General features: G+C 47.3%; 1 protein-coding gene across 4 annotated transcripts in view; it reads right to left on the reverse strand.

Moving 5' to 3' along the window:
• ZFPM1 (zinc finger protein, FOG family member 1) overlaps positions 1-12,826 on the reverse strand; it is a 133,671-nt gene extending 120,845 nt beyond the window's left edge. For 2 of the 4 annotated variants that reach the window (XM_061594169.1, XM_061594165.1), the window contains exon 1: positions 12,347-12,481. In XM_061594169.1, coding sequence (XP_061450153.1) covers positions 12,347-12,386 — 40 coding nt within the window. In that variant the 5' untranslated portion in view covers positions 12,387-12,481. Of the gene's footprint in view, positions 1-12,346 lie in introns of all 4 variants that reach the window. The other 2 variants (XM_061594168.1, XM_061594170.1) reach the window with 2 other exon arrangements.
• Between the last annotated feature and the right edge of the window lie 9,691 nt (positions 12,827-22,517).

Raw genomic sequence — 22,517 nt, forward strand, 5'->3', positions numbered from 1 at the left:
TGTAGTTGTATTAAAGAAGATGTTCTGTGCATGCACAGAGTACATTTATTGATTGATTTAAATATTTATAAACTGTGCGTTCATATAAAGAATTACAAGGCTGCGTACAACCTAAAAAGACACAGTAAAAACACATGTGAAAATGTCAAACACACATTGGTGAAAGCTGGCTAGCAAAGCATCTCAGGTTTAAAAGGCCTGTCTGAATAACAGAGTTTTTAGAAGATGTCCAGAAACAAGTATGGCTGACTCCTACAAAATCTCTATTGGGAAGGAGTACCACAGGGCAAGGCCTGCCACGCCGAAGGCTCCATCCCTGATAAGCCCAGCCAAACTTCAGGGGCACACAGGACCCCCACATATGGCCACAATGCAAGCACAATGCAGTCCCACACGTCTGAAATTAAGGGGCAGGCCCTGAAGGGTGAGTTGTCTGGGGGCAGGGGAAGCAGCAAGATTTCAACTCTTCACTAACTTATTCCTCCAAGCATCATTTTCCTGGCATCTCCCATAAGCTGAGCCTGTAACACTCAAACCCACAAACTCCCGTTGAGCAAATGAGGAAAGTGAGATCCATCTGTGGCGAGAGCAGGCACATTTCGCTCCCATCTCTTTATATCATGAGCAAACATGCACATGGCTATAGCAGGCATCTCAGCAGACTGGCATCAACACAAGAGACGCCAATCTAGAGCTACTGAGCATATGGGCATGGGGGGGTAGAGAAAAAAGAAAGACCTAGAAACTATAAGAATTGAAGAGTACAACATATTTGGGGGGGGGCTCCATACACTCCAAAGTTAAGAGACTACTGCTGCAGGAACCAACCCTTCCCCCTGTTTTCTTCAAATTTAAGGGACTGAGAACCTGTGACCCTCCAAGTATTGTGGGACTCCAGTTCCCATGAGCCACCAAGGCCGAAGGTCAGGGACAGTGAGAGTTGATGTCCAGCAACATCTGGCGGGCCACAGGTTCCCCATCTCTGTCTTAAATCAATGTTTCCTTGCGTCACACCATGGCTCACTGCCACTCAGTCTCAGTACCTCACTATTAATTAGGGCTGTCACTCGAATAAAGAAATGTTAGTTGACTAATCGGGAGATACTCTTAGGCAAACAGTTAATAATAATAATAAACAATAAAATTTTATTTCTAGGCCGCCTATCTGGCCGCATGAGCGGCCACTCTAGGCGGCGTACAAAATCAGATAAATACAACATATCAAATACACATATAACCAAAACTTTGATATAAAATTAAGCTAAAACCATCTGCATACTTGCAAAACAATTCTTCCAATACAAAAAACATGCTTTGTTTTTCAAATTGTGCGCACTCATGCAATCTTCTTACAAGCGGATAGAAAACTCGGAATGCATATTGCAATGACGGCACTTGCTCTCTGCCGCTTTGAAAAACATTTTCATTTAAAATTATACAGGCACACAAACAAATTATTGTGTATGTGCATGTGTGTATATAAAATCTACCTCCCGGTGGTACCTTTTTTAATCAATTTACCATGTTTTTGTACTTACAAGATCTGAACAGGGCGGTTCACGACAGATGCTCTTGGAGGTCACTGATTCATAGGGTCGCCATAAGTCGTAATTGACTTGAAGGCACATAACAACAACAACAACCATGTTTTAATCAGTGGCAGCTAGTGGCCCCATGCCAGTGGGGCGGTGGAATCCATTTTGGGTTTTAGTCTGAACTTTCAAGGAGATAAAGTTCAGACTAAAACCTGGAGTGGATTCCACGGCCTCACTGACATGGAGCCACCACCCACCACTGGCTCTAATCAATAGGAGTACAACCCTATACAAATAGCTCCATTAAAGTGAAATGGGGCTTGCTTTTGTAGCAAAGATATAGAGGATCATGATGTTAAGCTAATTAACCCTGTCTTCCTGTAGTTGTTTTGGGCTACAATGCCCATCAGCCCCAGTCAGCACTGTGCTGATTAGGACAGATCGGCAGGATAGTCCAAAAGAGATAGAGGGCCCCAGATAGGGGAAGACAGGGTTAACCAGCTAATCTAACCAATCCAGCATTGTAGTCTTACTATGAATCAGCAATATCTGCCTTCTGCCACATCACTGATAGACCTAAGAAGCCCTTGGAGAAGGGATGGGGGCTCTTCTGTGTTTTGTACAGCGCTTAGCACAATGGCGCTAAAACAGGTGCGGGGAACCAATGGGTCATGCTGACTGGGGCTAATGGGAGTTGTCATTCAGGGGCATCCGGAGGGCCAAGGGCTCCCCACACCTGCATATTTAGCAGCAACAGGTGTTCTTACCTGCACAATCCCTCTCCCCTGCATTCTCATGAAACATGGGTGTTAGGGATTACCCAGTGAGGTGTGCCTTTTGTCTTTGTACCGTTTGCACAACATCCTTGAGGTGCATGTACAAAATTGCATGGCCTGCTTCCTCCTTCCCATCCCTCCTCCTTAGGGTTGACTGAAAATGCCACACATTTTCACACACGAGGGCTTGGGATCCATACATTTCCATGTGGAAACCTGGATGTCTCTAGGAGAGGCACCAGGAAGACATAAGATAAAGGCCACCTAATAAGTTAGGAGAAAGGAGACCGCACCTGCCTGTGTTTAACACAAGATGGGATTCATTTGCGCTGTGCTGTAGTGATAAAGGTGAGGCAACAGAATGTCTTGTGGTACCAAGTGTAACAGGCTAACATGGCAATACCTCTGGAAATTATTAAAGGCAACGACTCAGTTGTCCTTATTTTCTCTGTGTTGCATATAAACTAGCAGTCACAAGGGTCTGCAAACACAAAAAGGTTTCTTCTGCAAGAATGCTGAATGAGGATCTTATGCCATATTTTGTATATGGGTGTGCAGGAGGAATCTAGGACATTTCATCTCCTAAACTGCTCAAGGCTCCTTGAAGTTTACTCACAAGTCAAAAGGCAGCCACTCACTCACCACAGGAGGATACGAGAGATCAAGTTCAACCTGTAGCAGGAGCAGCTAGCCTGAACCAATATATAGCCGAGATCAGACCCAGGCTAGAAGCCACCTACCAGGCTAGCTGAGCAACACCAGCACCAAACCACCACTCAGGGAATATCCACAAGCATTTAAGACTCACCTTTTGAGTTTATTAAAAGACGTATTTGCTACACTTAGCAGAATGGCAGATAAGGATCTAAAAGCTTACTTTGAACCAAGCAACATCTGGGGCTGATAAACCAACCCAGAAGAGAAATCAAGTAAAAAAACACCACATGCACATGTGTGTGTGTGTGTGTGTGTGCTACAGCAGGAGTGCTGGGAAGGGCCCAACCTCTACCCCCATCTCAATCAGATAATTAAAATGCCTGCATTAATCACATTTGCAATGGAACAAATCGTTGGAGCCCTCTTGCCTCCCCTTCCCAGGCCCTGCTATTGTAGTAGGCGAATCCTGCTGCAGTCTGTTTGGCAGAGATAAGGAAACCTTTATCTTAGTTGGCAATCTTTATCAGAGGAGAGATCGAGTCCTCTGCTTATCAACAACTCAGATCGGCTTCAGCAGAAAGCAAAACGGAAAGGGGGAGGGTTTCGGGGAAGGAGGGAGAAGAGCTCCTACAAAACTTTGGGCGAGAATTTTTGCTCTTGTGAGAGTTTTGTTTCAAACAGTAAATGTGCACAGCTGCCCAATCACAACCAGATCAATCTGCAGCCTTTATCAGTCCCCCTCAATCTAAAGAACCCAGGACTGGAACTGCCTGCAGAAACACACGCACACAGAGCTGCCAAAAGGTTTGATCATTTTCTCCCTGTGCCCACACTCCCATGTTTGAAGTTAATAAATGTAACCAGCTATCTCGGCCAGGGATCAGATCCCTGACTTTTTTTTTATTATTATCACTATCAGCTGTCCGCATCTATCAAACAGCAGAACAAAAGACACAGGAGGAGGAGGGAGAGAGAGAAACAAAACAACTGCTGCCAAGATGCATCTTGAGGTTGCTATGTAGGTTTGTCAGAAAAAGAAAAGGAACACTTGATGGGAGGGAGAAAAAAAGAAGAAGGATGAATGGTGGATGAAGGCATTAAAATAGCCTTAATAGTTAAGGCTGCAGTTATCTGATGGACTTGCAACAACCTTAAAAGCAAAACCAAACCAAAAAATGAAAACTAGCTAGCAAATTGCCAGGGCAAAAGCCCAGCAGAACACAGAGCGGGTTTCAAAAATTAAAAACAGGGCATGGCTGGATAGCTGGATGTTCTGATCCCCTTATCTGAGTCACCATCAGCTCCCAGTTAACAATCAAGCTTTTAATGCCTTAACTCAACGTTGCATCTTGGCTCCAGCCAGAAAGGAAGAGGGATGGTGCTTAGGACTGGCCTTTGAAAGCTCCTAATAGCCCAGGCAATTACCAGCCAAACGTCCACAGGGCGCGGGCGCTGGCCACCGCTGCCTGAATTGAGGAGGGACAGCACCTAGCAGCTGGCTGGCCAAGGCTGCCTTGTGTTTTCAGGAACATCCGAGGGGCTAATTATTTATCCTTGAAACTAAAGGGGGCAACCAGAATAGCTAGTTCTCCCCTCTCCCCACATGAGTATATCAGTCTTCACCTATACTTCCCTCATTCACATTTTGTTTGGCTTTGAACAGCACCAGAGTTGCTTTGAGCCGAACTCTTCGGGGCTTCTCTGAACCAGGGATCCACAGCCATCTCTATCCCCCAGTCTGAATGCAGGCTCAAGAAACATGAAGGCATCAGGAGAATAAAAGAGCTTCCGCCTCTGATCCATCTGCAGTCCAAAGGCTGTCACCAACATTCGCTAAAATTGCTCAGATCCATTCCAAACAGAGCTTGGAAGTAACTAGTTACAAGTAACGAATTACTTGTAATTTATTACTTTTTTGAGTAACTAGTGGGTAACTTCATTACATTTTGCTGGTAATAGAATGAGTAGTTTGCTGCCACAAGAAGCAGTGATGGTCTCCAACTTGGATGGCTTTTAAAGAGGAATACACAAATTCATGGAGGATAAAGCTATCAATAGCTACTGGCCATGATGGCTGTGCTGTGCCTTCACTGTTGCTGGGAATCACAAGTGGGTGGGGGTGCCCCTGCACTCTGGTCCTGCTTGCAGGCTTCCCATAATGGGCATGTGGCTGGGCACTGTGAGAACAGGATGCTGCACTAGATGGGCTCCCTTTGGCCTGATCCAGAAGCCAGGCTCTTCGGATCTGATCATCTTCAAGCACTTTCAGACGGAATGTTCCATCTGCATCTATTCCCATCAGGCTATGGGGCAGAAACTGCCTTGGCTACTTTGGTAGATGAAGGCAGATAAATCAATGGTTCATCCAATGGTCCAACACAGTGATGTAAGTGGTGGATGGGTTTATTGACCTAGATATGGGGTTGTAGGTTGTGGGTAGAGCTTCTCTTAAAGAACCACCTCACAGTTTGGGATCTACCCTGGCTTTTCATTGCTTACATTTATATCCTTCCTGTCTTCCAGCATGGTACCCAAGGCGGTGAACACGTGGTTGGTTCCTAGGTGGTCTCACACCCAGGCACTGACCAGATCCAGACTTGCTTAGCTTTAGCACGGAGGTGGCCTCCTGTGCGTCAAGACCATGCCCTGGCTTTTAGAGACTCTGCTTAGCAGCCTTGTCCAGGAGGGCATGTCTGGTCACAGCTGATATTCAAAGATGGACTGCCTCTGAACTTGGAGGTTCTATGCAGCCGTGACTAGTAGCCATTAATAGAGCCCTTCTCTTCCACAAATTTGTCTGATAACCTCCTTTTAAAGCCATCTTAACATATCTAACCTATAAATCAGTTATGCATTGTGTGAAGGAGGACTTCCTTTTGACCTACAGTCTCGCATGCTCTGGACTTGAACATTGCCATGTGCTGTATACCTGAGGCTGTCACTAAAAACAGGTCAGAAACTACAACTGGTCTGGAATGTCCCTCTGAAGTTTCATCAGGAGCTCACATCAAGCTACTTCACTTTAATCTTCTCAGCTTCCAATTTACTTCCAAGTCAGGTTCAAGGCGCTGGTCTTAACCTTTAAAGCCCTGAAATCAGCCCCAGTCAGAAATGGAATAGTAGCCTTATAAGAAACTTCCAACTGGTATTTTCTGAATATCATGAAATACTATTCCCCCTTTATTTTTCCTCTGAAAATGAAGTGCCGGATTACATGTGCCTTTGCTCTGATCCAGCAGGGCTGTGCTGCAGGTTCCCCAACCGCAATGGACAACAGCAAGCTAGCTAGACAAATGGTCCGACTCGGTATGAGGGAGGGTTGTGTAGCATCAACTGTGGCATTATTTTAGTTGCAGACAAAGGGATTTTTATTTGGCTGGCATATACGGTGAGCTGGTTTTCACACTGGCTTTCATCTGCTCTACTGAACTTTTACTGCTGTTTTGATTTGAAGCTGAACGGTGGGAGATACAAGGCAGACAAAAGAAAGCGCTTCTTTATAGAGCATGCAGTTGGGATTGACTACCACTAGATGTAGTGACAGCCACCAACTTAGATTAAGGGTTCTGGGACAGATTCATGGAGGATAAGGCTGCCGATGGCTACTAGTTATGATACTGACTACCTCCAGGATGAGAGTAATTATGCCTCTAAATAAGTCTTGCTGGGAAGCAACAGAGCTGTTACACTTGCGTCCTGCTTGTGGGCTTCCCACTGGGGCATCTGATTGGCCACTGTGGACACCAGGATGCTGGACTAGGTTGGTCTTTGGTCTGGAGAAAACACTCAAGTTCCAAGGCTGGCTCTTGCTCAGGTAGCGATTTTACTAATGGTTGTTTTATCGTTTTTATAGTGCACTGCCCCCACACCTTTACTGAAGGGTGGCCCAAAAGTATTTTAAATAAACAAACTGTGACTAACAGATGTGGTTAAGCACCAGAGATGGTCAGAGCCACTTTCATACCGCTGGTGGTAAGGGACTGCATCCTTAGTCACCTCAGTAGTCCACAGTCTCAGCTAATAACTGCTGTGGTGCTTTGGGAGGTATGCACATCTTCAACAGGATGGACCAGAGCAGAGCACATGCTTTGCATGTAGCAAGCCCACTAGGGTTGCGCATTCACCATACATTTAAAGCACGTGACTTCTCCCAAAGACTTCTGGGAACCGTAGTTTGTTAAGGGTGCTGGGCAGTTCCTGAGATTATTGGAGGGAGGGGGAGAGGGAATCCATGTGCTTTAAATGTATGGTGCGTACACAGCCCAGGTCAGACTGGTAACGTCTTCAAATAAAGCAGCAGAACAGAAAAAACAACCTCTCATTGTGGACAATACTGGGCTAGACTTTGTTTAACACTGGTAGCACAGCATTATTCCCTTAAAAAAAGCAAAGAAATGGCAACACGTACAAAACCTAACAAGCAATTCATTATCATAAAAAAAAATACACACGAACTAGCTGGTTAAATATAGTCCAGGGTCTGATTTTTATCTTATCAGTTTCTGTCCATCTCACAGGCTCCCTCCCCCTCAGAGATCTCCCCTTCTTTCAAACTTATCTGTGCTTCACATCAAGCATTTGGTGGAGGGGGGGGAGAGAGAACAGCAATGTAGCAAGAAGCAGTGAAGCAAACTCAAGTCAGCAGATATCAATCGGGAAGACAGAGATGAACTGACAGCTACTTTTTAAAAGGGGGGGGAGACAGAAAGAAAAGCAGGTCTGCTGCTCAGTTACAAGAGCTTTAACTCATGCATACTTTTTCCCCCTTGAGAGAAAAGCAAAATAACAGAAAGATCCATTTTTAGACACCCACAGATTTTGCTGCCCTGTGTACTTTCTGACTGCCATTTTCATGCCAAGAGGGAGAGCAGAGTGTGTGTGTGTATGTGTGTGTGTGCGCGCGTCTGTATCTTCCACCTTAAACCCCTTCATCAGTTTTGGCCATCTCTATCTGGCTTCAAATCAACTTCCTTCACTTTATCATGCCTTCACATCTCTGCAGAAACCAGAAGAGGAAGACGCCGCAGGAGTCAGGAGCTTTCAAGTGCAAGCCAGCTAATGTATTCACAGAGCTGCCCATTCCTGCAAACATCCCAATCCATCTTCGGATCACCTTTGGCTCCTTATTAAGCGGAGAACACCGCACGGGGGTGACAAGGAAGGAGCTAGAAATTAATGCACAACAGCAGCTCACAAAGACCTAACAACTACTGGCAAGACAAAACAGGGTGGAAAGTTGAAAGGAGGGGGGGATGGAGAGAGAAAGACACACCACCCAAACAAATGGCATCTCGTGGACAACGGGTTGCAGGTTCTCCATAGGCACATGGCATGTTCAGGAGCAAGGCCTGCTGTCTTGAACAGTGCCAGTTTCCTCTTGGCCACGGAAAAGCATGCAGACCACTTGGGCCTTTCTGAAGCCCGTGATTTTAACAGCACCTCATCCTCTTCGCAGCTCCCACCCCTCCATGAAGAAGTGTCCTTTCTTTGAAAGGATGGATCCTACTCCAGATTATCACTGGGCTCTCTCTCTCTCTCACTCACACACTCACTCACACACACCCTTCCAGCTACAGGATACAGAATCACATAAACATGACCACCTTCACAACCATCTCATGAACTACACTCTTCCTCCCCTCACTGCGTACTTCACAGGATCATTTAGGGCCATTTCACGCAGCCCAGCCAAAATGCCAAGAACGCTATCATATTTATTATTTATTTATTACATTTATACCCCACCTTCTTTTCACGATAGAAACCCAGGCGTTCTCTCATCCAGGCACTGGCCAGACCTTTAGCAGGATGCTGGCCTCATGTGCCTTCAGAACATAGCCAGGGATCATAGAAATCCATGGCACTTCATCTCTCTCTCTCTCCTTTCCTCCCCCACCTCTCTTTTTAAATGTTCCAGATCTCGTCCCACCTGGAATCCATTCCCTCTCACCTGGGAGCTCTTACACCTAATTCCAGATAGCGCAAGGGAAAGAAGTGCTCTGCACATGCTTAAAGGCACTCATTACCATATTTCACATATCCTGGGGTTGAACCCCAGAGAATTACGTCTGGGGGCGGGGGCTAAACTATGGCTCAGATTAAGCATGGGGAAATTACTTACATTGGTTTTCCACGGTCACCGATGGAAGTCTGCTGAGTAGAGCCAACTCCCCTGGAATAAAGGGGCCTCTATTCCACGGTTTATATCCAAATTTCTACTCAGCAGGATGTCGTATTGTTACAATTAATTATTTAGTAGGAACATAAGATGCTGCCTTACCCTGAATAAGGCCATTGGTCCATCTGCTCTGTGCCTCCTACACTGACTACCAGCAGCTCTCCAGGGTTTGGACAGACCCACCTGCAGATGCCAGGATCAAACCTGGGACCCTCCGCACAAAAAGCAGATGCTCTAAGCACTGAGCTATGCCCCTTTCCCCAAATGCAAGACACCCAGAATAATGGGACAGGTCTACTTTGTTAAGAAAGCCCAAAGCAAGCAAGCCCCTCCCCACTAGCAAGAGGAGTGGCCAAAGCAAAAAGTTCAGGGGGGATGGATGGGAGGGTAATTGGATATAAAGGAAATTTATTATTTATTTATTTATTATTTGATTGATATCCCACCCTTCCTCCCAGCAGGAGCCCATTTAATGGGAATACAAATGGTTCTTTGTGCAGGGGTGTGTGTAGGTTGGGGCGGGGGAAGGAATCAACTACTTTTTTTAAAGTTTTCCTTGTCCTTATCAGCAACAGGAACCACCTCAGGCAGGCAAACAGGTAGATGCGGCTTAGTCTAACAATTATTTCTAAGGAAAGATAAAGCAATATTATCACATGGGGGCCGGCTTTCCTATCCACACATCTCTCTCTGCCTTATCGGCGGATGAGATCTGTTCAGGAAGGGAGGAAGGAAACAGAAAAAGCAGCCAAACCTGCCAGTGGGAAAGTTCCAGCTTTTGATATTAAACTCCCCTTCCCCCCCCCGTCCTCCCACACACACGTGCGCAGAAGATAACAATGATCATTTTCATATTTGCCTGAGCCGAAATCCTTGGTCAATTAGGGATCCTCAAAAGGACTATTTGATCCTTTCCTTGATCAATTAGGGATCCTCAAAAGAACTATTTGATCCTTTCCTTGATCAATTAGGGATCCTCAAAAGGACTATTTGATCTAGAGATGCTAACAGCAGCCAGGGGTTAGTCAAGGAAATGGAGAGTAAATCCAGGGAGGCCTCAGGATGTAGCTATAAACAAGGATTCCCAATCCTTATTTGGGTCAGAAATGTGTGGGGCGGAAGAATCAGGGAGACGCAAAAGGAGGAGGAAAAGGGATAATCGAGATGGGTCCATTTGGCTCAGTACTCCCAACACTGACTGGCAGCAGCTCTCTGGGATTTTAGGTAGGGGCCTTCTCTGCCCTAACTGCAGGCAGGGATTGAACCTGGCATCTTAATGCATGCAAAGAAAGTGCTGCACCACTGAACTACGGCCCTTCCCACAACCTAGCAGAAGATCAAGATATACCACACACACATTGACTTCTGTTCTTTTAAAAAAAAAAAGAATCAGGGTCAAGCCAACCTGCAACTATTTCGTTTTATCCAGGTGTCGCAGTGGTTACCAAGAATTGACAATGGGAGACACAAAGTAAGGAAAATATCCTTAATTGGTCCAAATGTGGCATATGCAGGTTTTCGAGTTTCACCTGGCTGGGATGGAAATCGGGGGTGTGTGTGTGTCAAACTAAACCAGCAGGGCAGTACCATTTGACCCTATGGTGTCTGTGGGCGTCTGGATGGGCAGCGATGTACCTCGCATCTGGTTGCACTTCCACAGGAGTTGTTTCCAGCAATGCAGTTCTCAGCAACACCACCACAGAACGCAGAGGCTCCTTCTTCAGTGGATATTAAAAGGCTTTTCGCTTGAGACCACCAACAGCATGCACTTCAACTGCCCATCCGTCTGAAGGCCCACACATACAGAAAGTCAAGTGCAAAAGTGCCTTCAGTCTACATTCAAATTCCTTCTCCGTTTTGCCTGATGAAGGGTGCAGTGAAACTCACAAGTCTACATCTACCCAGTTAGAAAGATGTAACTTCCTTTTTCTGTTATTCCTTCTCTGGGGCCCACAGGCTCCTCAGCAGCTACAAGATTATGCAATGGGCACCGAAACGCACTTTGCAGATGTTCAGAGGCACACTGTTGTTAAGACACCAAACGTCCTAGGACTAAGCAGCACAGATATTTGAAACCTGACCAGGGTCTGAGCCCCTCAGTTTTATCTCTCTGCTCCCGATCTTCCTTCCCTCTCCCCAGCCCCACTTTCAAAACAAAAACACACACATCGCCAACATTTGCAAAAGTCCCTCAAGACGAAGCTTCCTAATGCAAGAGATGGGAGTGAGTCAAGCCGAAGATAAGATCGCAATTTCAGCCCGTCCCGACAGGGCGATCTTATCAGGACGGGACTTGCAGAAAGGAATATTTTAAAGCCTTTATCTCGGCTCTCATCAGGGGCGGCTCTATCTGCCTGGCGATCTCACCGGGGAAGGAGGCAAGGAGGGGGAAAGACTGGGTGCAAAGGACGCCGCGCCCCCTCCCCACTACGCCAACCCCAAAATGGGGGCACTTCTGCCGCCGCGGACCCCTCACCGAGTCGTCTGGCCTGCAGCCTACAAAGGGGGGGGAAGCTTACAAGAACGGTCATTGGGTAAAGAGGGAGCGTCGCCAGCTTGGGGGGGGGTCACAACAATAGGCAACCGCACCCCCCGTCCATCTACCGGGCAACTGTCAGAAAGACCCCCGCCCCGTTCCCAAGTTCATTCCCACGAGGGTCAAGAGAGTTCAGCGGGGGAGGGGCTGGAATGGGATCTTCCCTCCCCCCCGACGGCTGCAATGAAAGAGGGGGGCTCCCAAGGACTGCCCTCAAACCTAACCGGGCGGGGAGGCGGGGGTGTCTCTGTCAAGTACCGAAAGGGTAGGGGACAGCCCCCCCATAAAATCTCGATATGGGGGGCTAAACGGACTGAGGAGCAGAAATATAGACGGGGAGAGGAGAGAAATAATCTGGATAATCATCTTGTTAACACTCCAGATGGCAGCGGCGGAATATTGGGGGGGAAGCAGAAAGAAGCCGAAGTCAAGACGCACCGACTCTGGCAGCAGCTGGAAACCGGGGGGGGAGGGAGAGTTGGAGGAGAGAGCTGCGACCGCTAACTTTGGGCTAATTGAGCCGGGGAGGGGGGGAGAAAGAGCGCGACTCGGGGAAGGAAGAAAGTAAACGGATTCTGGCGGCGGCGGGGAAGTGCCTGAGCTGGGGGCAGCTCCGCCTCGCCAGCTGCCGGGGGGGGCGCGGGGTCCCCCAGAAGCTGCTCACGTTTGATCTGCCGGGGCGTGCTCTGCTTCCTCCTGGACATCGCGGGGCGGCGGCGTCTCCCTCCGGCGGCGGCGGCGGCTGTAGAGGCAGGTCGGCGGGGGGCGGCCGGCGCGCGGCGGCTCTCATGCCCACGCGGCGCTCCCAGGGCTGGGCGGCGGGCGAGCTGGCCGGCAGGAGGGCTGCTCGCCCGGCGGCCCCGTCGTTGCCCTCCTCGCCCTCGCCGCCTGCTCCTTCCCTCCTGCGACGTCCCCTGTTGGCGACCCGGTCACCGAGCGGCGGCTGTTGCTGCTGCTGCTCCCTCTTCGGTCCCGGCTCCCGCTGCCTCCGATTCCCGAAGGAGGCTTGGGAGGGAGCGCGGGCGGGCGGGCGCGCGCGCGTGTTTTTCTCAATGGAACCTGAAAATGTATCAAAACCGCTGAACGTTCTAAAGGGGCGTGGCCTCCTGCCGAGCAGGGCCCGGCTGCCGCCGCTGATAGGGCGGCCGCTCGGGCCCTGGTCACGCCTACCGGATAAGGTGGATACAAGAGGAAAGGGGAGCGGGCGGAGCCGGAGGCGGGAGGGAGGAAAATAAATTGGGGGCGGACCAGCTGCTCCCCATCCCGCCGCCCGACCCAACTCTTTCTTCCTCGCTATAGCCCTGTGAGGTAGATTAGGCTGAGGTGGTGAGTGAGCTTCGTAGCCAGCAGGGCTGTGAACCTCCCTCTCCCAGGTCTTAGCCTGACCGTCTCACCTCGCCACAACAAACTGGCTCACTAACCAGTAATGCCACAGTCTGGAAGCCATTTACTAGGGAATTTGAGCGTTTTTCTTTTAAACTTATGTCAAGGGTGGGGAACATTTTTATTGTATTTATTTATTGTTACATTTATATCCCACCTTGCCTTCAAGGAGCTCAAGGTTGCTTACATGGCTCTGTGCCCCCTCAATTTTATCCTCACAACAACCCTGTGAGGTAGGTTAGACTGAGAGGTCAGCTTTGGGACCAAGAAGGACTGCTGTGGATGCTGTGCTGTGCTTCAGCCAGTGGGAAGATCTAGTACTAGTATTATGATTTGTATACATAGTAAGTAAAGCATCTAAAAACCAAAGTATGTAGCACAGCAGATGGATATTAAACCGGTTGTGGATCCAGATCCTATTTATGTCCCAAATGCCTGGACTGTTAGATGTATCTTCCGTTGACACCTACATGTTACCATTGTGGGGAACAAACACACTTTCCAGGGAAGTTCCAACAATCTGGATGCCACCACCAAGAAGGCCCTGTGCTGCATCACCATTCATTTCAACAGGGCTGGACAGTCACACGTGTGTCTGAGTTGCATTTTAAGGGCAGCTTCCCCTCCCTAGTTGCCAGTCTCAAGGCACGGGTCAGTAAGTAATGGGAGAGGCACTCCTTTGTATATTTGGGCCCACGCCATCCAGGGCTTTGCACACCAATACCCTGCATTGGGCCCAGGCAGGCAGGCGGGCAGTTCATTGCTTTAATAATCGGCAGTGCATAATCCCATCTCAGGCAGATGCCGCCCTGAGAGGAAGGGTGGGATATAAATTTAATAAATAATAATAATCTCACTGCCCCCACTTAACTGGCTGCAATGTCTGGACCATCATGACAGTCACCCCATGCAGAGGATATTGCACTAATCCAATCTTGAGGTTGTTAGAGGATGGATTACTGAAGCCAGGCTGCCCTAATCCTGGAATGACTTTAGCTGGTGAGGTAGGCGCAGCTGGGCATTGAGAGTCTTTGCTACTGAAGCTATGTGGTCCTCTAGTGCAACCTTAGAGGTGAGGAGTACCCACAGCCTATGGCTCTCTTCATTCAGATGTTGAATGAAGCCCTGAGGGGGGACATATAGGGGAAGACAGCCCTTCAGGTGCAACTCAGACACATTTCAATCGGGTTTTAGCCCCGGTTTTGGCACCGAGACAGCCTTGGTCACCCTGTATGATGACCTATGTCGGGAGAGAGACAGAGGGAGTGTAACTCTATTGATTCTCCTCGATCTCTCAGCGGCTTTTGATACCATCGACCATGGTATCCTTCTGGAGAGGCTTGCGGAGTTGGGAGTTGGAGGCACTGCGTGGCAGTGGTTCCGCTCCTACTTGGCGGATCGTCGCCAGAAGGTAGTACTTGGGGAACATTGCTCGACACCTTGGACTCTCCATTGTGGAGTCCCTCAGGGGTCGGTTTTGTCCCCCCTGCTTTTTAATATCTATATGAAGCCGTTGGGAGAGGTCATCAGGAGTTTTGGAGTGCGTTGTCATCAGTATGCTGATGACACGCAGCTCTACTTCTCCTTTTCATCTTCTTCAGGTGAGGCTGTCGATGTGCTGAACCGTTGCCTGGCCGCGACAATGGACTGGATCAGAGTTAACAAACTGAAGCTCAATCCAGACAAGATTGAGATGCTGTTGGTGGACGGGTTCTCTGATCGGATGGTGGATATATACCCTGTCCTGGATGGGGTTACACTCCCCCTAAAGGTCCGGGTTCGTAGTCTGGGAGTCTTTTTAGACTCTTCCCTTTCACTTGAGGCTCAAGTAGCCTCGGTGGCTAGGAATGCGTTCTACCAACTTCGGTTGGTAGCCCAGCTACATCCCTATTTGAGTAAAGAGGACCTTACATCAGTGGTACATGCTCTGGTAACCTCACGTTTGGACTACTGTAATGCGCTTTACGTAGGGCTACCTTTGAAGACAGTTCGGAAGCTACAGCTAGTGCAAAATGCGGCGGCCAGATTGCTGACAAGGACTAAGCGGTCCGAGCATATAACACCTGTTCTGGCCCGCTTGCACTGGTTGCCAATATGTTTCCAGGCCAGATTCAAAGTGTTGGTATTGACCTATAAAGCCTTATATGGTGCGGGACCACGATACCTTGCGGAACGCCTCTTCCGATATGAACTGGCCTGTACACTATGTTCTGCTACGAAGGCCCTCCTCCGGGTTCCAACTCATAGGGAGGCCCGGAGGGTGATGACAAGATCTAGGGCCTTCTCAGTGGTGGCCCCCGAACTATGGAACAGTCTCCCCGAGGAAGTACGCCTGGCGCCGACTTTGCTCTCTTTTCGGCGCCAGGTCAAAACCTTCCTATTCTCTGAAGCATTTTAAGCTAAATTGATTTACTTTAAAAATGTTATTGTATTTGATTTTTGACTGTATTACTAGTATTATTTTGTTATTTATTGTATTTTTATGCTATTTTATGTTCACCGCCCAGAGAGCTATCGCTAGTCGGGCGGTATATAAATCTAATAAATAATAATAATAATAATAATAATGTGTGAGTGCCAGCCTTGTTGACTTCAGCACAGCTTTTGACGAAGTGCCCCATGATTTTCTGCTTAGCAAGCTAGCTGAACGTGGGCTGGATGGAACAACTATCAGGTGGGTTGCCAGGTTCATGGCTTGAGACTGATCCTGTATCTTTAGGAGAAGAGAAAGTCAGCCAAGTGCAGGTGTTCTTGCAGCCCTATAATGGGAAACACCACAAGGTGGAATTCGCCATTTTTCCCATTACAGGCTTGCAAGAACACCTGCACTTGGCTGACTTTCTCTTCTCCTAAAGATACAGGATCAGTCTCAGGGCATGAACCTGGCAACCCTAGTGCTGAGAGTCGTTAGGAGACCTCTATTCTCCTCATAGAGCAACAATTCTTAGGGAAGAGGGTCTGACTTAAGCCACTCTGAGAATTGTAGCTCTGTGGGAACAGGAGTCTCCTGACAACTCTCAGCACCCTTCACAAACTACTCTTCCCAGGATTCTTTTGGGGGAAGTCATAACTGTTTAAAGTGGAATAATAGCGGAATAAATGTATGGCGTGGATGTGGCCACTGTGAGAACAGGATGCCGGACTAGATGGGCCACTGGCCTGATCCAACAGCCAGAGTCTTCTGATGTTCTTATATTCTTATAGGAAGCTGCTGTATGCTGAATCAGACCATTGGTCCACTTGGCTCAACAGCAGCTTTCTGGAATTTTGGATTGGATCCATACTTAGGGATGCCGGAAACTGAACCTGGCATTTCTGCATACAGAATAGCACTGAGCTACACCATCTGCTATCACAATCTACACATGAAGCATGAATAAAATACAGCAGATATTGATCCCTTTGGGTACGAAATGTGGTGCTGGAGGAGCGCTTTGTGCATACCATGGACTGCAAAAAAGACAAATAATTGGGTGTTAGAACAAATTAAACCAGAATTACCATTAGAAGCGAAAACGATGAAACTGAGGTTATCATACTTTGGACACATCATGAGAAGTCATGATTCACTAGAAAAGACAATAATGCTGGGAAAAAGAGAAGGGAGTAGAAAAAGCGGAAGACCAAACAAGAGATGGATTGATTCCATCAAGGAAGCCACAGACCTGAACTTACAAGATCTGAACAGGGTGGTTCATGACAGATGCTCTTGGAGGTCGCTGATTCATAGGGTCGCCATAAGTCGTGGTCGACTTGGAGGCACATAACAACAAAGTTGGACCTCTACAATATCTGGAGACCCAGGGTTGAAGAACACTGCTCTAAGCTACTTCCCATGCCAGTTAGAAAGAGCACCAATATTTTGAAAAAGTGAGATGCCTGCCCTTTTGCCAGGCAGAAGAGGGCCTGTGGTTGGCAGGGGCCTTATCAAGTTGGTCATGGAACCGACCAGAGGGACGGCAACCCTGGACTTAATCCTCAGTGGGGACCGGGACCTGGTGCGAGATGTAAGTGTTGTTGAACCGATTGGGAGCAGTGACCACAGTGCTATTAAATTAAACATACATGTAACTGGCCAATTGCCAAGAAAATCCAACACGGTCACATTTGATTTCAAAAGAGGAAACTTCACAAAAATGAGGGGATTGGTAAAAAGAAAGCTGAAAAACAAAGTCCAGAGGGTCACATCACTCGAAAATGCTTGGAAGTTCTTTAAAAACACTATATTAGAAGCTCAACTGGAGTGCATACCGCAGATCAGAAAAGGTACCGCCAGGGCCAAGAAGATGCCAGCATGGTTAACGAGCAAAGTCAAGGAAGCTCTTAGAGGCAAAAAGGCTTCCTTCAGAAAATGGAAGTCTTGTCCGAATGAAGAAAATAAAAAAGAACATAAACTCTGGCAAAAGAAATGCAAGAAGACAATAAGGGATGCTAAAAAAGATTTTGAGGAGCACATTGCTAAGAACATAAAAACCAACAACAAAAAATTCTATAAATACATTCAAAGCAGGAAACCATCTAGGGAGACAATTGGACCCTTGGATGATAAGGGAGTCAAAGGTGTACTAAAGAACGATAAGGAGATTGCAGAGAAGCTCAATGAATTCTTTGCATCTGTCTTCACAGTGGAAGATATAGGGCAGATCCCTGAACCTGAACTAACATTTGCAGGAAGGGATTCTGAGGAACTGAGACAAATAGTGGTAATGAGAGAGGAAGTTCTAAGCTTAATGGACAATATAAAAACTGACAAATCACCGGGCCCGGATGGCATCCACCCGAGAGTTCTCAAAGAACTCAAATGTGAAATTGCTGATCTGCTAACTAAAATATGTAACTTGTCCCTTGGCTCCTCCTCCGTGCCTGAGGACTGGAAAGTGGCAAATGTAACGACAATCTTCAAAAAGGGATCCAGAGGGGATCCCGGAAATTACAGGCCAGTTAGCTTAACTTCTGTCCCTGGAAAACTGGTAGAAAGTATTATTAAAGCTAGATTAACTAAGCACATAGAAGAACAAGCCTTGCTGAAGCAGAGCCAGCATGGCTTCTGCAAGGGAAAGTCCTGTCTCAGTAACCTATTAGAATTCTTTGAGAGTGTCAACAAGCATATAGATAGAGGTGATCCAGTGGACATAGTGTACTTAGACTTTCAAAAAGCGTTTGACAAGGTACCTCACCAAAGGCTTCTGAGGAAGCTTAGCAGTCATGGAATAAGAGGAGAGGTCCTCTTGTGGATAAGGAATTGGTTAAGAAGCAGAAAGCAGAGAGTAGGAATCAACGGACAGTTCTCCCAATGGAGGGCTGTAGAAAGTGGAGTCCCTCAAGGATCGGTATTGGGACCTGTACTTTTCAACTTGTTCATTAATGACCTAGAATTAGGAGTGAGCAGTGAAGTGGCCAACTTTGCTGACGACACTAAATTGTTCAGGGTTGTTAAAACAAAAAGGGATTGCGAAGAGCTCCAAAAAGACCTCTCCAAACTGAGTGATTAGGCGGAAAAATGGCAAATGCAATTCAATATAAACTAGTGTAAAATTATGCATATTGGAGCAAAAAATCTGAATTTCACATATACGCTCATGGGGTCTGAACTGGCGGTGACCGACCAGGAGAGAGACCTCGGGGTTGTAGTGGACAGCACGATGAAAATGTCGACCCAGTGTGCGGCAGCTGTGAAAAAGGCAAATTCCATGCTAGCGATAATTAGGAAAGGTATTGAAAATAAAACAGCCGATATCATAATGCCGTTGTATAAATCTATGGTGCGGCCGCATTTGGAATACTGTGTACAGTTCTGGTCGCCTCATCTCAAAAAGGATATTATAGAGTTGGAAAAGGTTCAGAAGAGGGCAACCAGAATGATCAAGGGGATAGAGCGACTCCCTTACGAGGAAAGGTTGCAGCATTTGGGGCTTTTTAGTTTAGAGAAAAGGCGGGTCAGAGGAGACATGATAGAAGTGTATAAAATTATGCATGGCATTGAGAAAGTGGATAGAGAAAAGTTCTTCTCCCTCTCTCATAATACTAGAACTCGTGGACATTCAAAGAAGCTGAATGTTGGAAGATTCAGGACAGACAAAAGGAAGTACTTCTTTACTCAGCGCATAGTTAAACTATGGAATTTGCTCCCACAAGATGCAGTAATGGCCACCAGCTTGGATGGCTTTAAAAGAAGATTAGACAAATTCATGGAGGACAGGGCTATCAATGGCTACTAGCCATGATGGCTGTGCTCTGCCACCCTAGTCAGAGGCAGCATGCTTCTGAAAACCAGTTGCCGGAAGCCTCAGGAGGGGAGAGTGTTCTTGCACTCGGGTCCTGCTTGCGGGCTTCCCCCAGGCACCTGGTTGGCCACTGTGAGAACAGGATGCTGGACTAGATGGGCCACTGGCCTGATCCAGCAGGCTCTTCTTATGTTCTTATGTTCTTATGTTAATGTTGATTTCTCCCAATTTCTCAATTTTCCAATGTTCGGTTCGCCACATTAGTCTGTGAGATAGTCCTCAGGACAATTCATCAACCTTTTTAGTGCAGCTTTCCCTTAACACATTTTCGTATCTCGTTTTCCCTAACATAGAATTTTTGCAAGCAATTTTCCTGAATGTAATGTGTTTTGTATGTAACTTTCACAAATATGTCTATTTTGATGCACCCTTTATCCTGATATACACATTGTTGGATACATTCTTTCATTGGAGAACTGTGTTGCATTATTTGGAAAAGTGTGCATTTCAAAGGGCAGATGAATTTCTGTTCCTTTATTGTTTTACGTACGTAGGTTTGCATTAAAGAAATGTAAACTGAGCCAGATTTCTTCTCTACCCTAATCAAAGGCCCTAACTGTGGATGGGCTCCTCTTCCCCTTCTCATTCATTCAGCAGCAACAGCCTACAGCTGTGACAATGGCCCAAGGAATGGCTTCACCCTCTTGTGGAGGCAGAATCAGACTCACCCTACCAGGTGCTTTCCCAAGGCATGAATAGCCAACATGGTGCCCTCTAGATGTTGCTGGACTACAATTTCCATCATCCTTGACTGTTGGCTGTGGTGGCTGGGGCTGACAGGAGCTGAAGTCTAATCACATCTGGAAGACATCATATTTGGCTACTTTGCCCTGGTGTAAGGTTTGTGGTTTGTTTTTCTTGCTTTCTAAAACCCTAAAAGACGCTGGAATAAAAACCTTGCACTCCTGGAAAGGCAGAGCTCAGTTTGCTGCTAGAGAAGGGGTCCCACCCAACAGCCAGGAGCTTGGATATCTGCATTGCTGGCAGACCAGCAAAAGTAGATGGTGGAGACTGCACAAAGGCTTTTGCAGAGTGTGCCCACCATGGTCGTCTTGCAAAGCGATGGGAAATGCAGGCATCTCCTGATCTTTTACTAAACCTCTCCATTTTGCATTATCTTGAGTCCAGCAAGGCAAGACTGCTGACAACTCATCAAAACTTTTAAAAAATAAATAAAGGGTTTTTAATTAACTTCTTGTTTCAATGGGAAAAAAATGAGTTTTAAGCACCACATGACTCCAGTAAAGAGGTCAAGCTATGCAGAGAGGATTTTGACATAAATTAAGTTATGAGCTGGGGGAAAGCTTCAAGTGGCAAAGTGGGAGCGAGCGGTCATGATGAAACATGGTGCCCCTTTGCACATTCTGTGGCAAATGCCTCATCTTCTCACCCACCACCCAGAAGCCTTAAGAACATACCTTTACCAAATCAAACTACTACTCCACCTAGGCTACGACTGCCTCTTCCAACTAGCGGTGACTCTCTGGAGTTTCAGGCATAGATAAGTCTTAGTGGAAGGGCCATAACCCAGTAGTAGAGCATCTGTTGTGAATGCAAAAGGTCCCAGGTTCAATCTCTGGCATCTCCAGGTAGGGCTGGGAGGGTATCCACAGTGGCTCCCCATCAGTGGAATGCTCTTCTCACTGAGGTCCACCTGCTGCCTTCAGTCACATCTTTTGGCACTAGACAAAGACTCGTCTTTTCTTCCTGGGCTTTTGATGGACTGAGATAATCCTGTTTTGCTATTAGTTTGCTGCAAAGATTTTGAGTGTCAGTGTTTCAGAATAAAATATCATACAGAACGAAATTATAACGTATCATTTGTAATTCTGTAACATGAGATCATTGGTCAGGGGTCTGAGTACTTTTGCAAGGCACTGTAGATACTAAAATTATGGCACTGTAGTTTTGGCAGCTAATGTTATTTATTATTATTTGTTCAGTTTCTCACATGCCCTTTACCATAAAGTCCCAGGGGAGGCTAGCATCTCTGACATTTTGCTGCACTTCTTAGGTAGGAAGGGCACTCTCTACACTTCACTCAGCCCCACAAAGTTTGAAGGCTGGCTTTGGATTAGTGATCCAGAGAAATACTGTGATCTGGTGAGAAATACTGTGATCTGGCGTGGACCAGAACCTCATTATCCTAGAACTTGTGGACATCTAATGAAGCTGAATGTTGGATGATTCAGGACAGACAAAAGAAAGTGCTTCTTTATGGAGTGCATATTTAAGCTCTGGAACTCGCTCCCAGAGGAGGCAGTGACAGCCACCAACTTGGATGGCTTGAAAAGAGGATTAGACAGATTAATGGAGGAGGATAAGGCTATCAAGGGCTACTAGCCACAATGGCTGGATTCTAGCTCACTGTCGGAGGTGAAATGGACATGGCCTGCCTTCCAGTCGATCCCAACTTGTGGTGACCCTATGAACAGGGTTTTCATGGTAAGCCGTATTCAGAGGCGGTTTACCATTGCCTTCCTCTGGGGCTAGTCCTCCCCAACTTGCCACAGCTGCACAAGCCAGCCCCTTCCTTGTCTGCAACTGCCAGCTGGGGGGCAACTGGGCTCCTTGGGACTCTGCCGCTTGCCCACGGCTGCACAGGTGGCAGGGCACATAACTCCCGAGCCACTCCCTGTGGAGGTGATCTTTAGCTGGCCCTTGACACCCAGGAGGTGCAAGCGGGGATTTGAATTCACAGACTCTGGACTCCCAGCCAGGCTCTCCTCCACACTGTGCTTATGCCCCCAAATGCCAGTTGTTGGGAAACACAAGAGAGTGCTGCTGCTCTTGCGCTCAGGCCCTGCTTGAAGGCTTCCCATAATGGGCATCCGGTTGGGCACTGTGAAGACAGGCTGTTGGCCTGGATGGGCCCCCTTTGGCCTGACCCAGCAGGCTCTATTAATGTTCTTAAGGCTCCCACATAAAAATCTGCCTCCTGGATCCATCAAAGCAGAAATTTGTCAAGGTGTTATGCCAAGCAGAGGAATGCAGCAGAGTTCAATGTTGAGTGGTTCCCGGTAACTAGGCTGGCTTCTCCGTTGCACCTGAGATACCCCAATAGTACGAACTGCTCTCTTTATCACCAGTGCAATTTGCTCATCTACTCTACCCTGACTGGCAGTGGCTCTCCAAGAGGTAGGCTGGTCCCACTACCTGAAGTCTCTT

Source organism: Rhineura floridana, chromosome 13 (genome assembly GCF_030035675.1).
Source record: "Rhineura floridana isolate rRhiFlo1 chromosome 13, rRhiFlo1.hap2, whole genome shotgun sequence".
In the NCBI taxonomy this organism is placed as follows: Eukaryota; Metazoa; Chordata; class Lepidosauria; order Squamata; family Rhineuridae; genus Rhineura; species Rhineura floridana.